The sequence below is a fragment of the Notamacropus eugenii genome, chromosome 4 (genome assembly GCF_028372415.1).
Source record: "Notamacropus eugenii isolate mMacEug1 chromosome 4, mMacEug1.pri_v2, whole genome shotgun sequence".
Lineage (NCBI taxonomy): Eukaryota > Metazoa > Chordata > Mammalia > Diprotodontia > Macropodidae > Notamacropus > Notamacropus eugenii.
The window spans coordinates 462,751,315-462,772,147 of record NC_092875.1 but is presented as its reverse complement, the minus strand read 5'-3'; the positions used below and the strand labels follow the sequence as shown (position 1 = coordinate 462,772,147).

The window sequence follows — 20,833 nt, the reverse complement described above, 5'->3', positions numbered from 1 at the left end:
CTTTAGAGATATTCGAAAGGGTTTTTCTGTTTCTAAACTCAGCACACTTTTCAAGTCGGATGAATCGAAGTTTGCCAGGCGGAATAAACGAAAACCGCTCCAGAGTTCGCGGCTTGAGTATATATATTCACCTCTGTCATGCCAGTTAAAATACAGTTAACAAAAGGAAAGAAAGGTGGAGGGGGACTTTCACTTTATGCAAATTCTACACAATATTTTGGGTAGAAGTAACTCCACTCCCCCCTTGCTGTTGAAACGCACGCGTGTGTGTGTGAGGGAGAGTGTGTGTGAGTGAGCGTTTGTGTGTGCGCGTGTGTGTGCGATCGCGCGTGTGTGTGTGCGATCGCGCGTGTGTGTGTGCGATCGCGCGCTTTCCTCTCATTCTCCCCCGCCTGAGGAGCAGGCAGGAGGCTCCGCCGTGAGCGGAGGCAGCGCCAGCGCAGTCCGGCAGAGGAGGGGACTGGACCGCCCGGCCTGGAGCGAGGGCTCGGCCGCCCCGCCGACTTTGCTCTTTAAATTGGTCTCAAAGCCGATTACAGCTGATCTCCCACGTGACGTTTCACCTTCTGTCTCCCGGAGCGAAGTGCCGTGGACCAGCGTCCTCGGGCTGCGGCGCGTCTCCCCCGCTAGACCCCTCCGCTGTTCCGGCACCAACTTTTTTTTTGCGGGGGTGGGGTGGGAGGCCGGCAGCGGGGAGGGCCGGGCGGAGCCGGGGGAGGCTCTGGCCGCAGACAGCCCGGCCTCCCGGGGAGCCCAGAGGTCCTGCTCGCCTAGCCTGGGGACCGAAGCCGCGGCTGCAGCCGCTACAGCTCCTCTGACGCCCGTGCCCGCGGGGAGGACAGGGCATCGGCCATCCCCCCGAGGCCCAGCGGGTCCCCCGGGAGGAACCGAGGAGCCCTCCACCGCAGGGTAGCAGAAAGCGCCTGGGGGCCATCCCCTCGGGGGGAGCTTGCACCACGATGCCGGGGGGCGCCCCGAGCTAGGGGCCCCCAGAGGACTCGAGCCCCGCAAGCCACCGGCCGGCCCGAGCCCCCCGAGCCATGCAGAAGAGCGTGCGCTATAACGAGGGGCACGCCCTGTACCTGGCCTTCCTGGCCCGCAAGGAGGGCACGAAGCGCGGCTTCCTGAGCAAGAAGGCGGCCGAGGCGAGCCGCTGGCACGAGAAGTGGTTCGCCCTCTACCAGAATGTGCTCTTCTACTTCGAGGGCGAGCAGAGTGGCCGGCCCGCCGGCATGTACCTGCTGGAGGGCTGCAGCTGCGAGCGGGCGCCCGCACCGCCCAAGGCGGCATCTGGGGCAGCTGGGGGCAAGGACGCCCTGGACAAGCAGGTAGGCTCCCCTCCCCAGAGCCCGCTTCTTGTTTTGGGGGTGCCGGGGGCACCAGGGTAGTGCCGTCCCTAGAGTTGCGCTCAGTCCAGAAGCTAGACACCTTAGGAGGGCCAACTTCAACTGCCCAAGGTTGGGGTAATGCTGTCGTAAAGAGCCAGGGATATTTGCCAGGGGCACCCTCGAAAAAATAAAAACTATAAAACCTTCGTCTGGGCAATTCATCCCCTCCTCCTCTGTTGAACCGAAAATGAGGGTTGGGGGTAGGTTCCCCCACCCCTTGCCTTGTAATTTGGGAGTGGGCTTTTTATTTTCTTCCAGGAGCTTGGTAGAGCTCAATGGTCATGGTTAGTGGCACTGATTAAGGTTCACTGCTTCCCCCACTGTCTGGGCTCGAAGAGTTCAGGTCCGATGACACGTGAAGGCACCTGTTGGATTTCACTTGGCTACAAGAGATGAGCTAACGAAATCTGGGAAAGTTTAGTTTCCTACTTAATATGTCTGGTGGCAGTCTGTGTCCCTGAAGACACCGCTGGTGGTTCTGTAGGGCTAGAAAGCCTGGTTCAGTTTGGTAAATGTGAAAAAACGCTTTGTAGGTTGCTTTCTGGTCAGTCGTGGTGTGACAGTTTGCCCTGCTAACGTTTGTTCTCTTGTGTCTAATTAAGGGACACCTGGTGAATTCCCTGAGGATAAATGTGTTGTGTATTCGGTCAGTGTAGACTGAACCCATTTTTCTCGTTCTTCAAAACTGAGATAATCTAAAAAGTATTCGGTGTGAGAGTTCCTTGTACTGCCTGAGTGGAGGTGGGGGGGATAATTCCCTCATAAATTCAGGCTGATAGTTTTTTTTTAATAGTTTTATTTTGTACCTTTCTAGGAATACTGTTGTCAATGCCCCAGCCCCCTCCCCCCCCTCAAAGTTATTGGAATCAGTTTTTGCTACTTTATTCCTCTTGGGTCTTAGAATTATAGCTGATTAATTTTACTGTCCAAAATTTTTCCACTATGATTGTGAACATCCATGCCAAAGAACAAAGGTTGGTTATCTGAGCCGCATAGGCAAATTTCTTAGCTGAATTCTCAATACCAAACAATGAATACTTGTGATGAAGTTAAAAGGAGATGAAAACTAATTAAACTGAAAGTTTCTAATTTTTCTGCTTTGGTTTTAGGCAGTCCAGACTCAAGTCTTCAGTAAGCTGATCAAACTTTTTGGAGAAAGATTCAGAGAAGAAAGGGGATGTGATAAACATGTTGGTTTTTGAACACTTTTCTCCAGTGGGTTTCGAAAGTCTATACTTCTCCTCCTCCCTCACATACCCCCTTTACAAATATAGAAATGGAATATAAGCATGATTTTAGTTGACCAGAGAGGCACTCTGACTGAGTGGATAGAGAGGCCAGACTATGAGTCAGGAAGTCCCGGGTTCAATATTTGACTCTGATACCTGTTGGCTGTGTGACCCTGGGCAAGTCACCTAATGTCTCAGTGCTCTAGAACCTTGAGTCTAGATAACTCTATAGTACTGACTTGCATTGGTAGAGATAATTTTCTTGTCCAGGAATATCCTACTGCAGTAAAAGCACAGACCCAGTTCCTATCTCTAAATCCTCTAGTTGAGAAATTTACCATTTGTGCTCAGGTTGAGGAAAAGGAACAATCAGGTGGGAGGAATCTTTTCTAGGTTCTCGTGAAGCCAGTTTATTTGTTTGTTTTCAGGGTGGAGTAGAAGGGGGTAATGGTGGTTATTTTCAGAATGAGGGAATTCACCCTGAATAGTCTCTGCACAAACAAATATCACATTTTTTAACCATTAAAATTCCAGGTAAAATAAAATATTTGAAATTGTTTTGAATATTCCTTTCACTTATTCAGAAATATTTATTGAAAAACTATTGTGCCTTAGGCATAGTTCTGTATTTTCCCTGTACCTTTATAATTTCACCTAACATTGCTGTGAGACTGGGTGATGCACTGTTGGGTTGGGTTTGCAGATGAGAGACCTGAGATGTAGAGGAGTTCTGCAGGGGACACAGAATGATACAGGAGGAGTAGATGTACTAGACATAATTGAGTTTCTTGAAGATGGGGATCTTGGGCTTTTTATTAACATATCCCCCCTAGGATTTAGCACAGTGCTTTGTATATAGTGGAGACCTTCTTTGTAGAACTTAACTGACTTGAGAGAATCCACCCAACTCTATTCAGTTATTAGAATATTATAGTATAGTATACCACACTATTAGAGCAGTGGTCTCCAACCTTTTTTGTTTGTTTGTTTTGTTTTGTTCATGCCAAAAACAAATCATCAGCCAAAAAAATTGATCATGGACCCCCCACTACACGTATATCTACTGATTATACATGTATTACTGTCTTAATGTTATGTACATTATAAAACTTACAGAAAAATAGAAATAAAAAAGCTGCGATAAAGACAAAATAATATTTAATCCTAGATTCACTAAGGAACCACCAGAGTTGTTTGAATGGAGGAGTAACATGGTCAGACTCACGCTTTAGAAAAATCAGTGTGGAGGATGGAGAGGAGAGGAGAAAGGCAGTGCAGGGGAGGATCACTAGGAAGCTGTTTCAGTAGTCCATTAAAAATGGGATGAAGGTCTGAATGCGAGTGGGAGCTGTGTAAGTAGGGAGAAAATAATATGAGAGAGATGTTGGGATAGCAGAACTGAAAAGGTTTGGCAAATGATTTATATGTAGTGTGAGAGAAGGTGCTGAGTCAGAGGTGACACTGAGGTTTTGTAAACCTGGGAAACTGGAAGGATGTGGTGCCCTTGACAGAAACAGAGAAGTTTGGAGAGGGGTGGACTGGGGGGAAAGATGCCGTAATGATATCTTTAATGCAGAACATAACCCATCCATGGCTGCTCCATCTAAAATGAAAAATGCCTGTGTGTGTGTGTGTGTGTGGGGGGGGTTATGGGACAGTATAGAGCCCCCACTCCTGCTGCATCTCCTGTAGCCACGGGGTGATCTGGGAGTTTGGGGAGGAAAGGTGACATGCTGTGGTGGTTCCAAAGGCCCCTGTGCAGCTGTGGCTGAAGGTGCCAGGTGCCTTATGCTGTAGCTGCTCTGAGGGGATACCAGCTCAGAACTGGAAGTTTGGTTAGGAGTTTGCTAGCTAGGTCAAGGGAGGGAGAAGAGTCAGGGGGAGTGTTGAAAGATCGGGGCTGGTTGTGTTGGAAGCAAGACCCATGATTGGCTCCGGTGGGAGGGTGAGATGCCATTCATTTTCCAGTTGATGATTGACTGCTCCTGTACCATTGGGATCAATCCCCGGTCCCTGCTTTGCAGACCACTGTATCAGAGAACCTTAAAACAATAGACTCTTAAGAGATGAAAAGACTTCGCAAGATGATATACTTTAACTTTTTCATTTTATAGGTGAGAAAATTGAGGTCTAGAGAAGGGAAATGACTTAATATAGATTTACAGGGATCTTCAAGACAATAAAGTCCAATCCCCTCATTTCACTGATGAGGAAACAGAGGTCCGTAGGCCTAGGTCTTCCAGGACTCTATCCACTACACCATTCATTGGCTTTCAAAGTGTGATCTCAGGACCCCTGGTGATCCCTGAGATCTTTGTGGAGGGGAGGTGTCTTTACAGTCAAATTATTTCCATAATGATACTAAGATGTTTTAATGTCTGATATGATAAATATGGATACTATAGCCCATGTAAGCAAAAACTCTTGGTGGGAGGAGGGGTTCTTAATAATTTTTAAGAGTATAAAGGGGCCCAAAGACCAAAAAGTTTGAGAGCCACTGAATTATGCTGTATTACCTCCCTGACTTGTCCAAGACCAGATAGCTGAGATTATATTGAGCCATATCAGAAATTTGTGTATTTTTCTAAAGTGTTCATCCTGTTTTGAACACCTAGGAGACATATGATTGTAGATTAAAAAGCCAAGAGGGATCCTAGAGTTTTTGTTTGTTTGTTTTCTTGTACTCTTTAAAATTTTCTTGTACTCTCTTTTTTTTGTGCTTTTGTGGTTTGGTGACAGATATCCTTAGCGTAGCTAATTTCTACACCCATGGCATGGATCTCAGGTCACAACCCATTCATGACTTCTTATTCTGGGCAGTTCTTTACTTCTTCCATAAATGTTTTATAGCCGACCTATGCAATTCATTGAAAGCCTTCATCTGGTTATTTTAATACCACGAAGCTTGCCACATTCTTTAAGCTCTCCCAAATTTAGCTAACTTGATCTTTGTTTCCAAGTTAGCAGAAAAAAATGTTGGTATGTTTCACCCTCCAAATATGTCTTGAAAGAAAGACCTACTTTCACAGTCTGCTCCAAGTAAGTAACCATAGTTGGTACTGCCTGTTGGTTTGCTCACACTCTTTTCATGGTAGGTTAATTACCAAGGACAGTAACTACAATGTCATCAAAGGAGTTTTGATGAGAAAATTCTTTTTAAGAAGTATCCATTTTTCTGCTTCTCTCAAAAAGTCGTGTTTCTGGTATCGCAGAAAAGGAAAGTAAAGCATTTAATTAGGATTGATCATATAGATCTGCCTCATTTTACAGGATATACTTTTTAACATGACATAGAACAAATCTCAGAGATAAAAGCATTCAATATAGAAGCTGCAAGAAAATTGCAGATCTGGAAAGCAAGCATTTTTTGCTGTTGCCAGTGTCTTTAAAAATAAAATAAACCTCAGAAAATATTTAAGGCTAAATAGTCAAATCTTGAAAAATAATATTTTCAAATAATTGTTTTAAAAGAAGAGTGGGATTTGCAAAAGGTGAGTCTTTTAAAAATGACATTTCCATGTGGGTCTTTTAAAAAGATTAAGTATACTTGAGTATAAATTTTGAAAAATGACTTATCATGACATAATGGATAGAGAGATGACCATGGATTCAGGAAGACCTTACTAAAGAGCATTCAGATTCTATACTTAGGCATTCTAGTCCTGTGACCCTAGGTATGTCACAATCTCTTGATGTCTCATGAGCTTCTCTAGCACATAAATATATACAACATGTTTGCAGAGGGAGTTAGCAGACCTGGAGTTCTCTACACTGATGAAATCACAGATCTTTCCTTACTCAAATATGTTGCTTACCAGGTTATCATGAAAAAAGTGCTTCTGAAACGTGAAAGTGAGAGAGAAATGCACACTGTTAATGGCCTTCTAACCTATTTGCTACCATGTGTTTCTTTCACATGTAGCCAGAACCAATATCATTTTTACTATCCAGTTTTAATAAAGCATTTTGTTCAAGTGTGATCTCATTTATGTGAGGGAGATATCTCTTTAGTTCCAGAGGTTTAAGGGAAGAGCTATTTGTCACATCAGTGACAGATTAAACACTTCATTTTAGTTTTGAATGGATTAAAAATTGTATGACCTCACTTTGTCACCTCATTATCATCTAGTCCTTTCATCCTCATTAGTTTGTTCCTATTTCAAATAGAGGAGTGCATACAGTTATGCATAGCTGGTTGCATATAAGTTTTAAAACTATTTTTGGGACTCGACTTTTAATTTATGGCTTTTAATTGGTGCTCAGAAATCAATTCAGCAATTGTTTGTTGATTAAGAATATCTAGAATTAAAACAAATGCCTAAATAGTAGTATATAGAATTTAAAATATTAATTGGAAGGGCAGAAGTGCTTTGTAATCATCCTTTCACTTCCCAAAATCAAATCCAATACTAATCTACGTCCTCACAGATGATCAAAATCCAATTATTTGAATATTTGCCATTCTGTACCTTGTATTATAGGAGGGCTAGGTGGCATGATAGAGTGCCAGGCTTGGAGTCAGGAAGATTCATCTTTCATGAGCTCAAATCCAGCCTCAGACACTTACCATCTGTATGACCCTGAACAAATCACTACACCCTGTTTGCCTCGGTTTCCTCATCTATAAAATGAGCTGGAAAAGAAAATGGCAAGCCGCTAAAATATCTTTGCCAAGAAAATGCCAAATGAGATCATGGAGAGTCAGACATGCTTGAAAAACATGGAGGCTTACAGGTTTTTATTTTGTGTGAACAAAATTCTGTTAAATGAGTTTTAAATCCAACATGTATACAGCTGGTGGATTTGCCCATTTGAAGATGTGTACACAATCTATTAAATTAATCCACTTAGAAAATTAGTCAACCTAAATAATAAAATGTTTAATCTTTTCAAGTATCCTCAGATATTTCTCAAATACCCAGGTAGCACTGTAGTAGATAATAAGGTGTTAGATGTTTAAATATTATTGTATAGTAATTGACTGCAAGGCTAATTCTAAGTGTTATTCCATATCTGTTAATTACATTTCCAGTGGTGTGGTACAACTTTCTACTTCTAGCAAGCTCAGGAGTTGGAATCCATTAATAATTATATTCTTCAGTGTAGCCAAGGTTGGCATATTCTTTCCAAGGAGTGTGTGTGTGTGTGTGTGTGTGTGTGTGTGTGTCTGTGAGTGTGCGTGTAAAGAAAACACATATTGGCAGCTTCGTGCAGAAATGATGACATTGGTACTTGGAGCAGAGACCCAGAGAGCAGCTGTTCTCACAGTTTTTACTTGTTACTGGCACTTGTGATACTTATGCTTCAATGAAAATCAGAAATATGAAATCAATTTGCTCCAAACTGGTAATAGTGGATGCAAAGCACCAAAAAATACTTCTAAAGAAAATGCCAGAAAGAAATAACAAATCGAAGAGTGGTATATTTAAACAATATGGTTTTTCTTTCTCTTGTGATGTAGATGGGAAGAAAGGAGGCAGGAAATTTTAGACCGATTCATAGCATCATAACAGGGTGAAAATAGAAATTTAGAATGTTTGGCTGAGACCTGATGTTGTTTTAAGTCTCTGATCACATCGGTGTGGGTATTCACTCCAATGGCAGAGGATCACAGACCATCCATCTATGACTGCCCATCCCGTGAGATTCTTGTCAGTTTCTTTCCATAAGTCCTTCATAAAGGGGTGGAGGAGAGTATCCAGTGTGCTGGGGACTTTCCCATACAACTCTCTTGATTTTAAGTGGATACCAGTGGTGTGTGTAGGCTATCCACCAATTATTTCTTATTCCACGTGATTGGCCCATCTTTTTTTTTTTCCTCGCAGTCCTCCATTTTTCTGATGAAATTCTTATTGCTATTTCTCTTGCTTAATTCTCAATTGGAAATGTATTGTAAGTTTACTCATGCACCTCTCTGTTGCTCTTTGGGGGACCTTCAATTTGAGGACTTTGATATTCATGACTGGTATCATAAAAATAGGATGACATCCACAAATGGTAAAAAGAAATCCATGTATTTTGTTTACTGTTTAATTCATATTTCTACATTTTATCTTTTTTCTGTTTTTCTCATCTTATATATTTTCTTTGTGCATTTCTTAATACACTTATTCCCCAGACTTAAGAAGAATCTTTTATTATCTCCATATTCTCTGCATACTAGTACAAAAATGAATACTTGTAGAGAAAATAAGTATAAGATTGATCAAATGACGGGAGTCCTTATGACAGGACAAAGATAAATGCTGGAAAATGGATTTGTCTTTTTTTTTCTTTGTTGGCTATACGTATATAGGAAAGAACTGGGTTGCTGGAAGACTGGAAACCACCCAAACAAGAATATTACTAGAATGTGTTTGGTCAGGATCCTTCTTGACCCCTTCGTCTTCCTTACCCTGCTGGTCTAATCTTTTGTGAAATCTTTTTTCTAACTCCACTATATTTCTCACATTTGGTCTTTTCTTTACTCATAGGGTTACCTGACCAACTTAGCTCCAAACCGCATCATATTGCAATAGTCTCCTAATTGGTTTCTGCCTCCAGTGTCTCCCTGCTCTAATTCATATACCACGCAACTGCCTAAGTCCTATTTACAAAATACAGATCTGACCATGTCACTCTCCTGTTACAATCCCAGTATCTCCCTGTTTCCTTTGGGATCAAATACAAATTCTTGTTTGACATTTCTAATAATGATGACTTTTTAAAAAATTGATCTCTTTTGTTTTTCTTTTAAATTGTTTTATTCATTTTGAACTTAAATCTAAAAAGACAAAGTAAAGGGGGAACATTTGCGTGTACATAGCACAACATAAAAAGAGAATTCAATATAAAACCATGAATTTCTGTTTCACAGCAGTTTACTTTTTTGAAAAACTATGTAATACATACTGAACATTGTTTTCAAAGCTGCACTGGTTTTTTGTGCTTCCTTAAGTATTCTTTCTTCTCTGCTGTACACTTTTAATTTTATTTTTCTCCCTTCTCTGTCCTTCCATTAAAAACTTGTGTGTGTGTGTGTGTGTGTGTGTGTGTGTGTGTGTGTGTGTGTGTGTAAAACCATACTACACATACTTCTGTTTATCAGGACTTTCTCTGGATGTGGATAGCATTTTCCTTCATAAGTTCTTTGTAGTTGATTTCAGTATTTACAATACTGAAAATGACTTAGTTGTTGAAAGTTGTTCTTAAAATAGTATTGCTTTTACTGTGTACAACGTTCTCTTCGTTCTCCTCATTTCACTCTTCATTATTTCATTCAAGTCTTTCCATGTATTTTTAAAGTCAATCAGTTCATCTTTTCTTATAGCATAGTAGTACTGCATCATAATCATATACCATAACTTGTTTAGTCATTTCCCAATTGATGGACATCTCTGAAATTTCCAGTTTTTTCTTGCCAACACAAAGAGAGCTGCTCTAAACATTTTATAATATATAGATTTTTTTCCTTTTTCCTGATCACCTTGGGAAACAGACCTAATAAGGGTATTGCTGGGTCAAAGAGTATATACACAGTTTTGTAATTTTTTAGGCATAATTCCAGGTTGCTTTCCAAAATGTTTGGATCAGTTCATAGTTCCACCAACAATGAATTAGTGTCCCAGTTTCTCCAAATCCTCTACAACATTCATTGCTTTCCACTTCTGTTATTTTAGTCAATCTGATAGGTGTAAGATGATATATCAAAGTTGTTTTAATTTGCATTTCTGTAATCAATAGAAGTTTAGATCATTTTTTCATATGACTACATATAGTTTTGATTTCTTCATTAAAAACTGCTTGTTCATTTATTTTGGCTATTTATCGATTACAGAATATCTTATATTCTTATAAATTTGACAAAGTTATTTACATATTTGAGATATGAGAACTTTATTTTAAAAACTCTATAAAATTTTTCTCCCAATTTTCTGTTTTCCTTTTAATCTTGGCTATATTGGGTTTATTTGTACAAAACCTCTTTAATAAGACTGAGATTATACATTTTATGCTCTATTTATTGCTCTTGTTTATAAATTATTTTCCTGTCCATAAGTCTGATAAGAAATATGTTCCATGTTCAACTTTTCTTATGATATCTCCCTTTACATCAAGGTCATGTACCCATTTTGACCTCATCTTGGTAAATGGTATAAGATACTGTTCTGTGCCCGATTTCTGCCGGACTGCTTTCCATCTTTCCCAACAATTTTTACCAAATAATAAATTCTTATCCCCGAAGCTTAAATCTTTACATTTGTCAAACACAAAATTACTATAATCATTTGCTACTGTGTATTATATATCTATTAGCTTCCACTGATCCACCTTTCTTTTTCTTAGCCAGTACCAGATAGTTTTGATAATTGCTGCCTAATAACATATTTTAGGATCTGGTACTGCTAAACCTCCCTCCTTTACATTTTTTTCATTAATTCCTTTGATATTCCTTTATTGGAAGGAGGATATGAAGCTATGGGGTTAAGTGACTTGTCCAAGGTCACATAGCTAGTGTCAAGTGTGAGACCATATTTGAACTCAGATCCTCCTCACTCCAGGGCTGGTGCTTTATTCACGGCACCACATAACTGCCCCTTATTCCTCTGGTATTCTTGACCTTTTGTTCTTCCAAATGAATTTTGTTATTATTTTTCTAGTTCAGTAAAATATATATTTTTTGTAATTTAATTGGGATGACATTGAATATGTAGGTTGAATATAGAGACTATATAGGTAAAATTGTCGTTTTTGTTATGTTGGTTATGCCTACTCATGAACAATTAATATTTCTCAAATTATTGAAATCTGACTTTATTTGTATAAAAAGTGTTTTGTATAACTTTGTTTTTCCATCACCTTAATTTCCCAGTGTACCCTCCTCTCCTCTTCCCAGAACATCTTATAACAAAGGATAAAAAATGAGGTGGGGATGGGAGGTTGGGGTTGTGGAAGGAGTTTAGCAGAACCAACCTCCACATCAAAAAAAAAAGTCTAATGTATTTCATGTTCCACCATCATGGTACCTCACTTCTGTAAAGAAATGTAGGGAGAGATCTTCTGATATCTCTTCTTTGAGACGAAGCTTGGTCATTACAATTTTGCGACATTGGGTTTCTATTATTTTGTTGATTTTTCTAGTCATTGTGTATATGTTTTTGTTTCTTTTTTCTTTTAAATAGTGTTTTATTTTTTCCAGTTATTTGTAAAGATAATTTTAACATTCTTTTTTTTATATAAAATTTTGAGTTCCAGATTTTCTCTGTCTCCTTTCCCTTTCCCCTCCATAAGATGGTAAATAATTTTATATAGGTTATAGTGGAAGAAGAAACAGAAAAAGGGAAAACACACACACACACACACACACACACACACACACACAGAAAGTGGAAATAGTATGCTTCAGTTTGCATTCATACTCCATCAATTCTTTTTCTGTCTGTGACAGCATTTTCCATCATGAATCTTTTGGACTTGTATTGCTGAGAAGAGCTAAGTCCATCATAACTGATCATCACACAGTGTTGCTGGTACTGTGCACCATGTTCTCCTGGTTCTGCTCACTTCACTTTACATCAGTGCATTTAAGACTTTTTGGGTTTTTCTGAAGTCTACCTGCTAGTCATTTCTTATAGTATAATGGTATTCCATTCCATTCCCATACCACAAGTCCTTTAGCCAATCCCCAATTGATGGGTATCCCCTCAATGTTCAATTCTTTGCCATCACAAAAAGATCTGCTATAAATGTTTTGGTGCAGGTGAGTCCTTTCCCCATTTTTATGATCTCTTTGGGATTGCTGGATTATAAACTATACATAGTTTGGTTGCTATTTAGACATAGTTCCAAATTGCTTTCCAGAAGGGCTGAATCAGTTCACTACTCCACCAACATGTTTTTGTTTCTGCGTACTGCACTGTGCATCAGTTTATATAAAAGTTCTTCCTTCTCTGCATTCATTATTTCTTATACTAAAGTAATATTTGTTTAGCCATTCCCTAATCAATGGACTTCTCTTTCCAATTTTTTACTACCACAAAAGTGCAGCTATAACCATGCTGGTGCATATGGTGTCTTTTTGCATGTACGGACATTTTAGTCACTTTCTTCATATGATTCCAAGTTGCTTTCTGGAATAGTAGGGCCAATTCATAGCTCTCCCACTAGTGACTTAGTGTGTCTATCTTCCCACATCTTCTCCAAAGTTGACTATTCCTCATTTTAAGCATCTCTACCAATTTGCTGTATTGTGAGATGAAACTTTAGAGCTGTTTGTATTTGCAAAAAAGTTTGTTTTTATTGTTGGTTTGGGACATTCTTTCATATATTTGTTAGTAATTTGCATTTCTTTTGAGAAGTGTTCGTCCATAAACTTTTGACTGCTTATCTATTGGGGAATGATTTGGACATTTAAAAAACCTTCCCAGACTGGCCACAATCTGCCTTTTCAGCATTACTCCGCTTCACCCACTCTTTGGTCCAGCCAAACTATCTCTCTTGTTGCCTCTCACATATATCATCCCATTTCCTGTCCATGTGCCTTTTTCACAGGCAAAGGAATACACTCCCTCTTCTCTACTTCTTAGAGTACTTAAATTCTTTCAAAATTCTACTCAGCCAGCACTTCCTTCCTGAGACCTTTCCAGATTCCCTCCCCACCTAATTCACACACCTAGTACCCCTCCCCTCAATAGCTTTTATTTTGTATATATCTGTATAATTGTAATCTCCTCCTGGAGTTCTGCGAAAAGGCATCAACTCAGAGCAAGAGAAGATGGGGGTGGAGAGCAGTCTTCTTGCCTGATTTCCCTAAACTCCAAAATAATTTTGGATTTAACCCAAGGGTAGGCCACCTACTATGCTTCTGACCCAGACCTTGGTGAATACGCAGCTATGGAAAAAAAAGAAGGAAGAAAAAGCTTGAAATCGAAAGCATCATAGAATGTCAGAGCTAGGAGGGACCTTTAAAGATCATTCAATCCCCCCATTTTTTAGATGCTTTCTCAAGGTCACACAACTAGTTAATGTGAAAACTAGGTGTAGAATACAGTTCTCCTGCTTTTTCTGGCTAATTCTCTTTCTATTTTACTGGATTTTTCCAGTTAAGAATGTAAAAAAAAAACCAATTAGGTTGTTTTGTTCTCATTTTTAAAATATTTCTGATTTGGGGGATATAGTTTCATGCGAGAGACTCTGGCTTCAAGCTATAGGTTTTGTCTAAATGAAAAGAAGTCTGCCTTTAAACTTTTCTTTTCTCTGGGATACATTCCTTAAAATAAGGAGGTTGGAGGCAACTCTGAGAGTAGTAGCTTTGACAAGAATAATTGGATTTATGTACAAATAGACTTGAAAATAAATATCCTGGGTAATTTAACTTCTCCATTTGTGAAACTTTGTGGCCACAGTAGCTTTCATTAATTCCTCCTATACTTAGCAATGATGAAATGTTGGATGACTTTGGGAAACAGTAACTGACAAGCAGCAAGAAGTTTACCAAAGTTTTACTTTTCCTGACTTATTTAATTGATACTTGGCTTGATTTTTGTTAAACACTGGTGGGTTTGTGAACCCTTGTTCATTTGCATGAGTGATGACACTAAGATGTTGGAAGTGGCAAGGAATATTTTTTTAAAACTTGGATAATCACAGTCAGCATCGGAGTCTTACTGGGAAAAGAAACCTTCACAGTCCATAGGGAATGTGGATGCTTAAGTTTTGTGGTAAATGGGCAATTAAAGTAAAGAGAGGTTTGGTTTAAGGAATTAGACCTAAACACCGTGAGTTAATCTAAGGTAGGCATTCTTAGTATATCATGGGAACCTTTGGCAGACTGGTAAAATCCATGAACCCCTTCTCAGAAAAAAACGTTTTGTTGCCTAGTTTTGTAACTGAACGAAATGCTAAACTTTATTTTCAGTTGTTCAGTGATTTCAGTTGTGCCTAACTCTGCATGACCCCAGTTCAGGTTCTGGGCAAAGATAAGGGAGTGGTTTAACATTTCCTTCTCCAGCTCACTTTACAAATGAGGAAACTGAGGCAAACAGGGTGAAGTGATTTGCCCAGAGTCACACAGCTAATAAGTGACTGATTTAAGATTTGGACTTGGGAAGATGATTCTTCCTGATTCCAGGCTTGGCACTCTCCACTGTGCCACTTAGCTTCCCTAAATTTCAATTAGAGGTTTGTAAAAAGAAGGATGTACTTTTCCCCCATCTGACTTGTGGTCATTCCCTCAGTCCTCTGCTGGGCCCAGTCTTGACTCTGGACATATTCTGTTCTTTCTCACTGCCCTTCCTCCCCAATTCCCACAGCTAATGTCTTGTTTCCCACCAATAGAATGTAAGTTCCTTGAGAGCAGGGATTGTCTATCTTTTTGGTTGTTATTTGTGTCCCCAGAACTTAGCATGTAGTAAGCTCTTAATAAATGCAACTGACCTTGACTTGACTTGGAGGGGGTTTCTACGTGCACTGCTAGACTAGCAACCACCTATGAAATATCTTTAACTTTGACATACTGACGTCTTTCCATATGAAGTGAATCCACACTACCTTTGTTTCACTTTTGGCCCAGGGTTCTTTAGAGCCTGAGTTTCAATCTCCTATTTCCTGTATGTATGTATGTACGTATGTATGTATGTATGTATGTATGTATGTATTAGAATGATTGGATAGTATGGGATATTTCTTTCATTGACAGAGAGGGAACAAATCTGTACACAAGCTGTAAGTACCTAAGACTTAATTTCCCCACAATACTTGGGAGTTGAATATCTTCTGCACAGATTACAAAATGCATTTGGAAAGACATGTTATAGAGGTTGTCCCTCATTGTGTTCATCTGGGACAGACAGTAAAGATAGACAGAAATTTGGGTTCCGAGCAGAACAGGAAGAGAAGAGGAGGCCAGATTGCCTTCAGACAAGGCAAGGCAGTAAATATTAATTAAGTGTTTACTGGATGCCAGGTACTGTTCTAAGCACTGGGGATACAAATATAAGAAAAAAAGGTCAATCCTTGCCTTCAAGAAACTTACACACAACACACAAAAGGAGTTGAAAAGTGAGAGGTGCATGGGAGTTACCTTTGAGAGGCCGTTGTGTCAAAGTACAGAAAATCCAAAGCAGAGCCTGAAGAGGAATGAAGGTGGACTGCCTGGGCTTCTTGGAGGCCCAAGGAGGAACTCACCAGTGGGACAAGAGGGCCAACCTGGGTTTCTCCTCAAAATGGAGGCCCAAGGAGGAACTTAGCAGTGGGAGAGGAGGACTGTCATGTCAGAGGAATGTCTCAGGTGAGATGGCTGTTGAGGCATGGTAACAAAATCTAGAAAGTTGCTTTTTCTTTAGAAGATTACAGGGCTCCTTTAAGGATCCCAATCTCCCCATCTAGGCCAGGGCCAGTCTCTTTAAAACCAAATAGTCTACCACTTTACTTTATAGCTGTAGGCATGGAATAAATACAAGTCTCCAAAGAATTATGTAGGTGCTACAATTAAAAATGAATGTCCTAGAGAGGGTAATGCCACGAAGAAGAGATACATGAGGAGTGCATGTAGGATGTGACATATAACCAATGCAGAGCCTCAAAGAAGAACGATGGTAAAATATGTCACTGTGGAATTATATGATTGGAAGAGAAGACACATCGGCCCGGGGGCGAGGATAGAAAGGCAGACAGTCATGGTGCTCCATGAGCATCCTTTCAGTGTTAGGAGAAAGCAGGAGAACCTCCAGCATGGGCTACTGAACTGATGGGAGGCTGCTGACAGGAGTTGGGAGGGGCACGCATGGATGGCTTGAGATGCATGCCACTGCAGGGAATTTCTGAAGTGATAAGATCCCACATCCCTTCTAGTAATCTGGAGTCACTTGGACCTGAGAGCATTGACCAGAGGTTTGTGCATGAAACTCCAGGATACTGATATTACTGTCAAGCAAGGACACTAATTAGCGAGGAGGCTTTCCAAGGCAGGAGGTTTGAGAAGTGGAGCTGTGAGAGCTTATGTGTGCTGAGGAGATGAGAATAGGAAGATGCAGAGTTGCGTTTGAGAGAGAAAAAAGACACATGGGGTAATGGTTATGTCCTACCTGAATGGTGTTGATGGTTATAGAGCCAGGGCAAACATGGTCATTCTGCCTGCATTAAGGGTTCCTGGGCAAGATTCTAAGAACCATTCTACCCTCTAGTCTAAACTCCTAACACTTGGATTGTGAGTTGGAAGGACACTGTACCCCTCCCGTCACTCATCTGAGGTGATAACTATCCACCTCATGGCCTGGTCCCCACACTGAGTGTCGCACATGGGAGATGCAAGCATGCATTAGCAAAGCATTTAATTAAAACTCAGAATTTTTTTTAAAGCAAGGAATAATAATAGCTGGCATTTATATGGCACTTTAAGGTTTACAGAGTACTTTATATATATATGTATTATCGCATATGAAAAAGGGGACTTCAGTTAGTAAGTCAATCTCTGCATCCATATGTAAAGGGGTGCAAATCTCCTGCTTCTGCACGGGGATTATGATCAGATTCCTCCTCAATCCTTCTAACTCCTCAGCACAGCAGAACAGTCACTGCTATACAGGTCAAGTGCTGTAGTAAGCAGTATCCCTGTGCATTTTTATGTGATTTTTTTTCTTTGTGATTTGGCACTTGTGACATCTTGAAATCCCTGGAAGTCAGACTTATGCAAGGGTTGTAGGAGCTGGCCCTAACTTGTTAAATACTGAAGAAAAAAACCCATAAAAAGCTATTTGTTTAACAAAATCCAGATGGCGTTACAGTTGATATTTAATTCCATGGAGCAAAGGTTTCCATTTTCTTTTTACTGTTCCACTATAGGAGGAAATCACATTTTTTTTTTTTTTTTTGGTGTGTGTGTGTCTATTGATTGAGGGGATGATTTTTCTTATTAGTTCAGTTATTAAGGTCTTCCAGCTGTGCCAAAATTCAATTTTAATCCTAGAGCTGGGAATTCTAGAGGACTTCTCTTTCCTCATGCCAGACAGTAACTTTTGCTTTCATTCAGTGGTTTGCTACTATGCCCCTTCCCCCTCTCCATTTTTTTCCCTATGAATATTGACATTTGGGGGATCTTGCTTTTCAACCATTTTTTCTCAGTCAATTCTGAAACTCAACTACAGTTGTTTTAATAGAGCTAGCATTTACTATAGTGCTTTAAGGTTTGCAGAATGTTTTACATATATTATCTTATTTGAGCTTCTTAACAACTCCATGAAGATGGCGCCATTATCTTCATTTTCTAAATGAAGAAATTGAGGGTAACAGAGGTTACGTGACTGGCCTACAGTCATGTGGCTAGTAAGTATCTGAAGCAGATTTTAAAGGTATTTGTTAAAGTTGCATCAATGGAGACTCTAGGTTATTTCTGCTAAGAATTTTGCTCCTTTCAAGAGATTGTGCAAGTTTGTTCTTTGTAATCTGGTCTACCTCAGGTGGGTGACACTTCCATTTTTGGCACACTGGCATTCAGTTAGATGTGATGAATTTCATGATCTCTTCAGCAATAGCTTTTCACATTGTCCTTGCAGTTTGGATCACTGCCATTGCACCATTTACATCAAGCAACCTCAATTCATTTCTTTCTTCAAACTGTGCACAATTTAGAAGGCTATCACTCAGAATTTCTGCTTGCTTTTTAATTTTCTAAAAATTATGAAATATTGTTTAGAAACATTTCATCAGTGAATTATAATAATGTACTTGGCTCCAGGGGGAAAAAAGAGTGGAAATAGATTTGCATTTATTTCTGGGAACTTGCCACTGATGAGTATTTCTAGTTGAACAGCAATCAATGAACCAAGAGGCCAAATCAGTTGTAAGCATCCTTGGATTCACATGTCACTATTATATAGTTTTGAGGGCTGTTATTTAAAAAAAGAAAAAGAAAAAAAAGAAAGAAAAAAAGACAATGGTTGTTTCACTTGACAGAATGTAGAATTTTAAAACATGAATTCTCCAGTGGTCACCAGTTATCACATCTTTTAGGTGAGCAGTGACCCCTAACAGCTAGCCCATATGTTTGTGCAGAGTATGAGACTCAACTTGGGTACTTTTTTCGTGCTTCTGTGTTTGTTAATATAGCTTTCTTTCCTGATAGCTTCTTTTCATAAAGGTAGCTTGGACTGTCAAAGATTTATTTCCCTGTTTACTTGTTATTCAGTTGGTTTTCATTTGTATGTGACGCTTCATGACCCCATTTAGGGTTTTCTTGGCAAAGATACTGAAATAGCTTGCTATTTCCTTCTCCAGCCCATTTTATAGATGAGGAAACTGAGGCAAACAGGGTGAAGCTAGTAAGTGTCTGAGGCTGGATTTGCACTCAGTTCTTTCTGACTCCAGGACCTGACAACTCCCAGCTGCGCCTGTCTACTTCCATAGTGGGTATATGATTCAAAGAACATTTTTCTACAAGTATCACTAGACTTAATCTTTTTTAATAAGGTTGTAAAAAAGATACATTTCAAATAGTTCCCTTGTTTGCTGCCATCACGGAGTGTGCGTGCACAGAATCCGAATGGCAAAAGAATTCACCATAGATGGTGAAGTCCTACAGATGCTCCTCTTTGCAGGCCAGCAGTTCACACGCATTTATTAAGCAATTATTGTATGCTCAGGGGATACAAAAACAAGCATAAAGAGTGACAGTCCTTCCCCCAAGGAATTTACATTCTAATGGGAAAATACTTTATACAAAAGGACAAACTAAAAAGTGTGGGATGGGGGTTAGGGGACTATGGTAGCCTAATGTCTTAAGTCTAGATTCAGAAACAGAGCCGGGAAGAATGTGAACCATGACTCACTTAGGCCTGTCCCCAAAGTGGTAGCCCCCAGGAGGATTTCACCAATGGGAGAAGGAGGCTGGAGAGATGGAGAGTTCCAGGGCAAGAAGGCCTTAGGCACTGAGGAAAGTTCCAGAGTAAGAGGGAAACTGAGGCACAGGGGCAAACTCTGGAGAGTCAGAAGCATATGACCATTTTGTTGATTGAAGGAAAGCCAGGAACTCTGCTGAGCCTTCTCAATGAGATCCATAAACATTCAGAAGAATTGTATGAAACGAATCACCCTAGAAAAACCAAGACATTTGATATACAATTACCTGGATGCCAGTACCTGTTGTGTATCTCAGATATTATAGATGAATAGTGAATTGGTTCTGGAATTGAATAAGAGGGGAGTGGATTGAATCACCTTAGGAAATCTGGAACTAACAAATAACTAAGCTGCCCCCTTCACAAAGGCCTATCTTTTTAAAAAATTCACTTTTAAATGTTCTTTTTTCAAATAACAAAAACTGATTTCCTTTTCCCTCAGTTCTCTCTACTTCCACTGGGGAAAAAAAGAAAAGAAAAACAAATTCCTTGAGACAATCTGCATAATCAAACGAAATAAACTCCCAGATTGGCTATGTCCAAAAGTATATAGGCATGCCTCTTTTTATTGCGCCTTGCTGTGTTTCCCTTTGCAGATATTGTGTTTCGCACAGATTGAAGGTTTGAGGCAGCCCTGCATTGAGCAAGTCTGTTGACACCAGTTTTCCAAGAGCATGAACTCACATCATATCTTTCTGTCCCATTTTGGTAATTCTCACAGTATTTCAAGCTTTTTCATTATTATTATTTCTGTTATGGTGATCTGTGACCAGTGATCTTTGATGTTACTCTTAGAATAGTTTTGAAGTGCCACGAACCACACCCATATGAGACAGCAAACTTAATAAATGTTGTATGTGTTCTGACTTCTACCAACTGCATGTTCTCGTCCTTGGGCCTTCCTATGCCCTGAAACACAACAATATTGAAATTAGGCTGATTAATAACCCTACAATGACCTCTAAGTGTTCAAATGAAGGAGGGGGAGCCAATCCAGAAGGCCAACTTCAGTGTTGTTTTATTTGAAGGAACTGCCACAGCCACCCCAACCATCCACAGTCTCCACCCTGGGCAGCAGCCCTCAACGTTGCGACAAGACCCCCTACCAGCAAAAAGATTACAACTTTAAATGCTTGGCAATTTTAGCAATAAAATATTTTTAATTAACGTAGATAAAAAGGACGTAATACTATTGTACGTTTAGTAGATTACATTATAGCTTAAACATAATTTCCATATGCACTGAGAAACCAAAAAAATTTGTGTAACTAGCTTTATTGCAATAATTACTTTATTGTGGTGGTGTGGAACCAAATCTGCATTATCTCTGAGGTGTGCTTGTAGT

General features: G+C 39.9%; 1 protein-coding gene across 4 annotated transcripts in view; it reads left to right on the top strand.

The window, feature by feature from the left end:
• The first annotated feature begins 341 nt into the window (after positions 1-341).
• RASGRF2 (Ras protein specific guanine nucleotide releasing factor 2) overlaps positions 342-20,833 on the top strand; it is a 327,187-nt gene continuing 306,695 nt past the window's right edge. For 2 of the 4 annotated variants that reach the window (XM_072606257.1, XM_072606256.1), the window contains exon 1: positions 342-1,328. In XM_072606257.1, the coding sequence (XP_072462358.1) occupies positions 1,041-1,328 (288 nt within the window). In that variant the 5' untranslated portion in view covers positions 342-1,040. The remainder of the gene's footprint in view (positions 1,329-20,833) is intronic. The other 2 variants (XM_072606259.1, XM_072606258.1) reach the window with 1 other exon arrangement.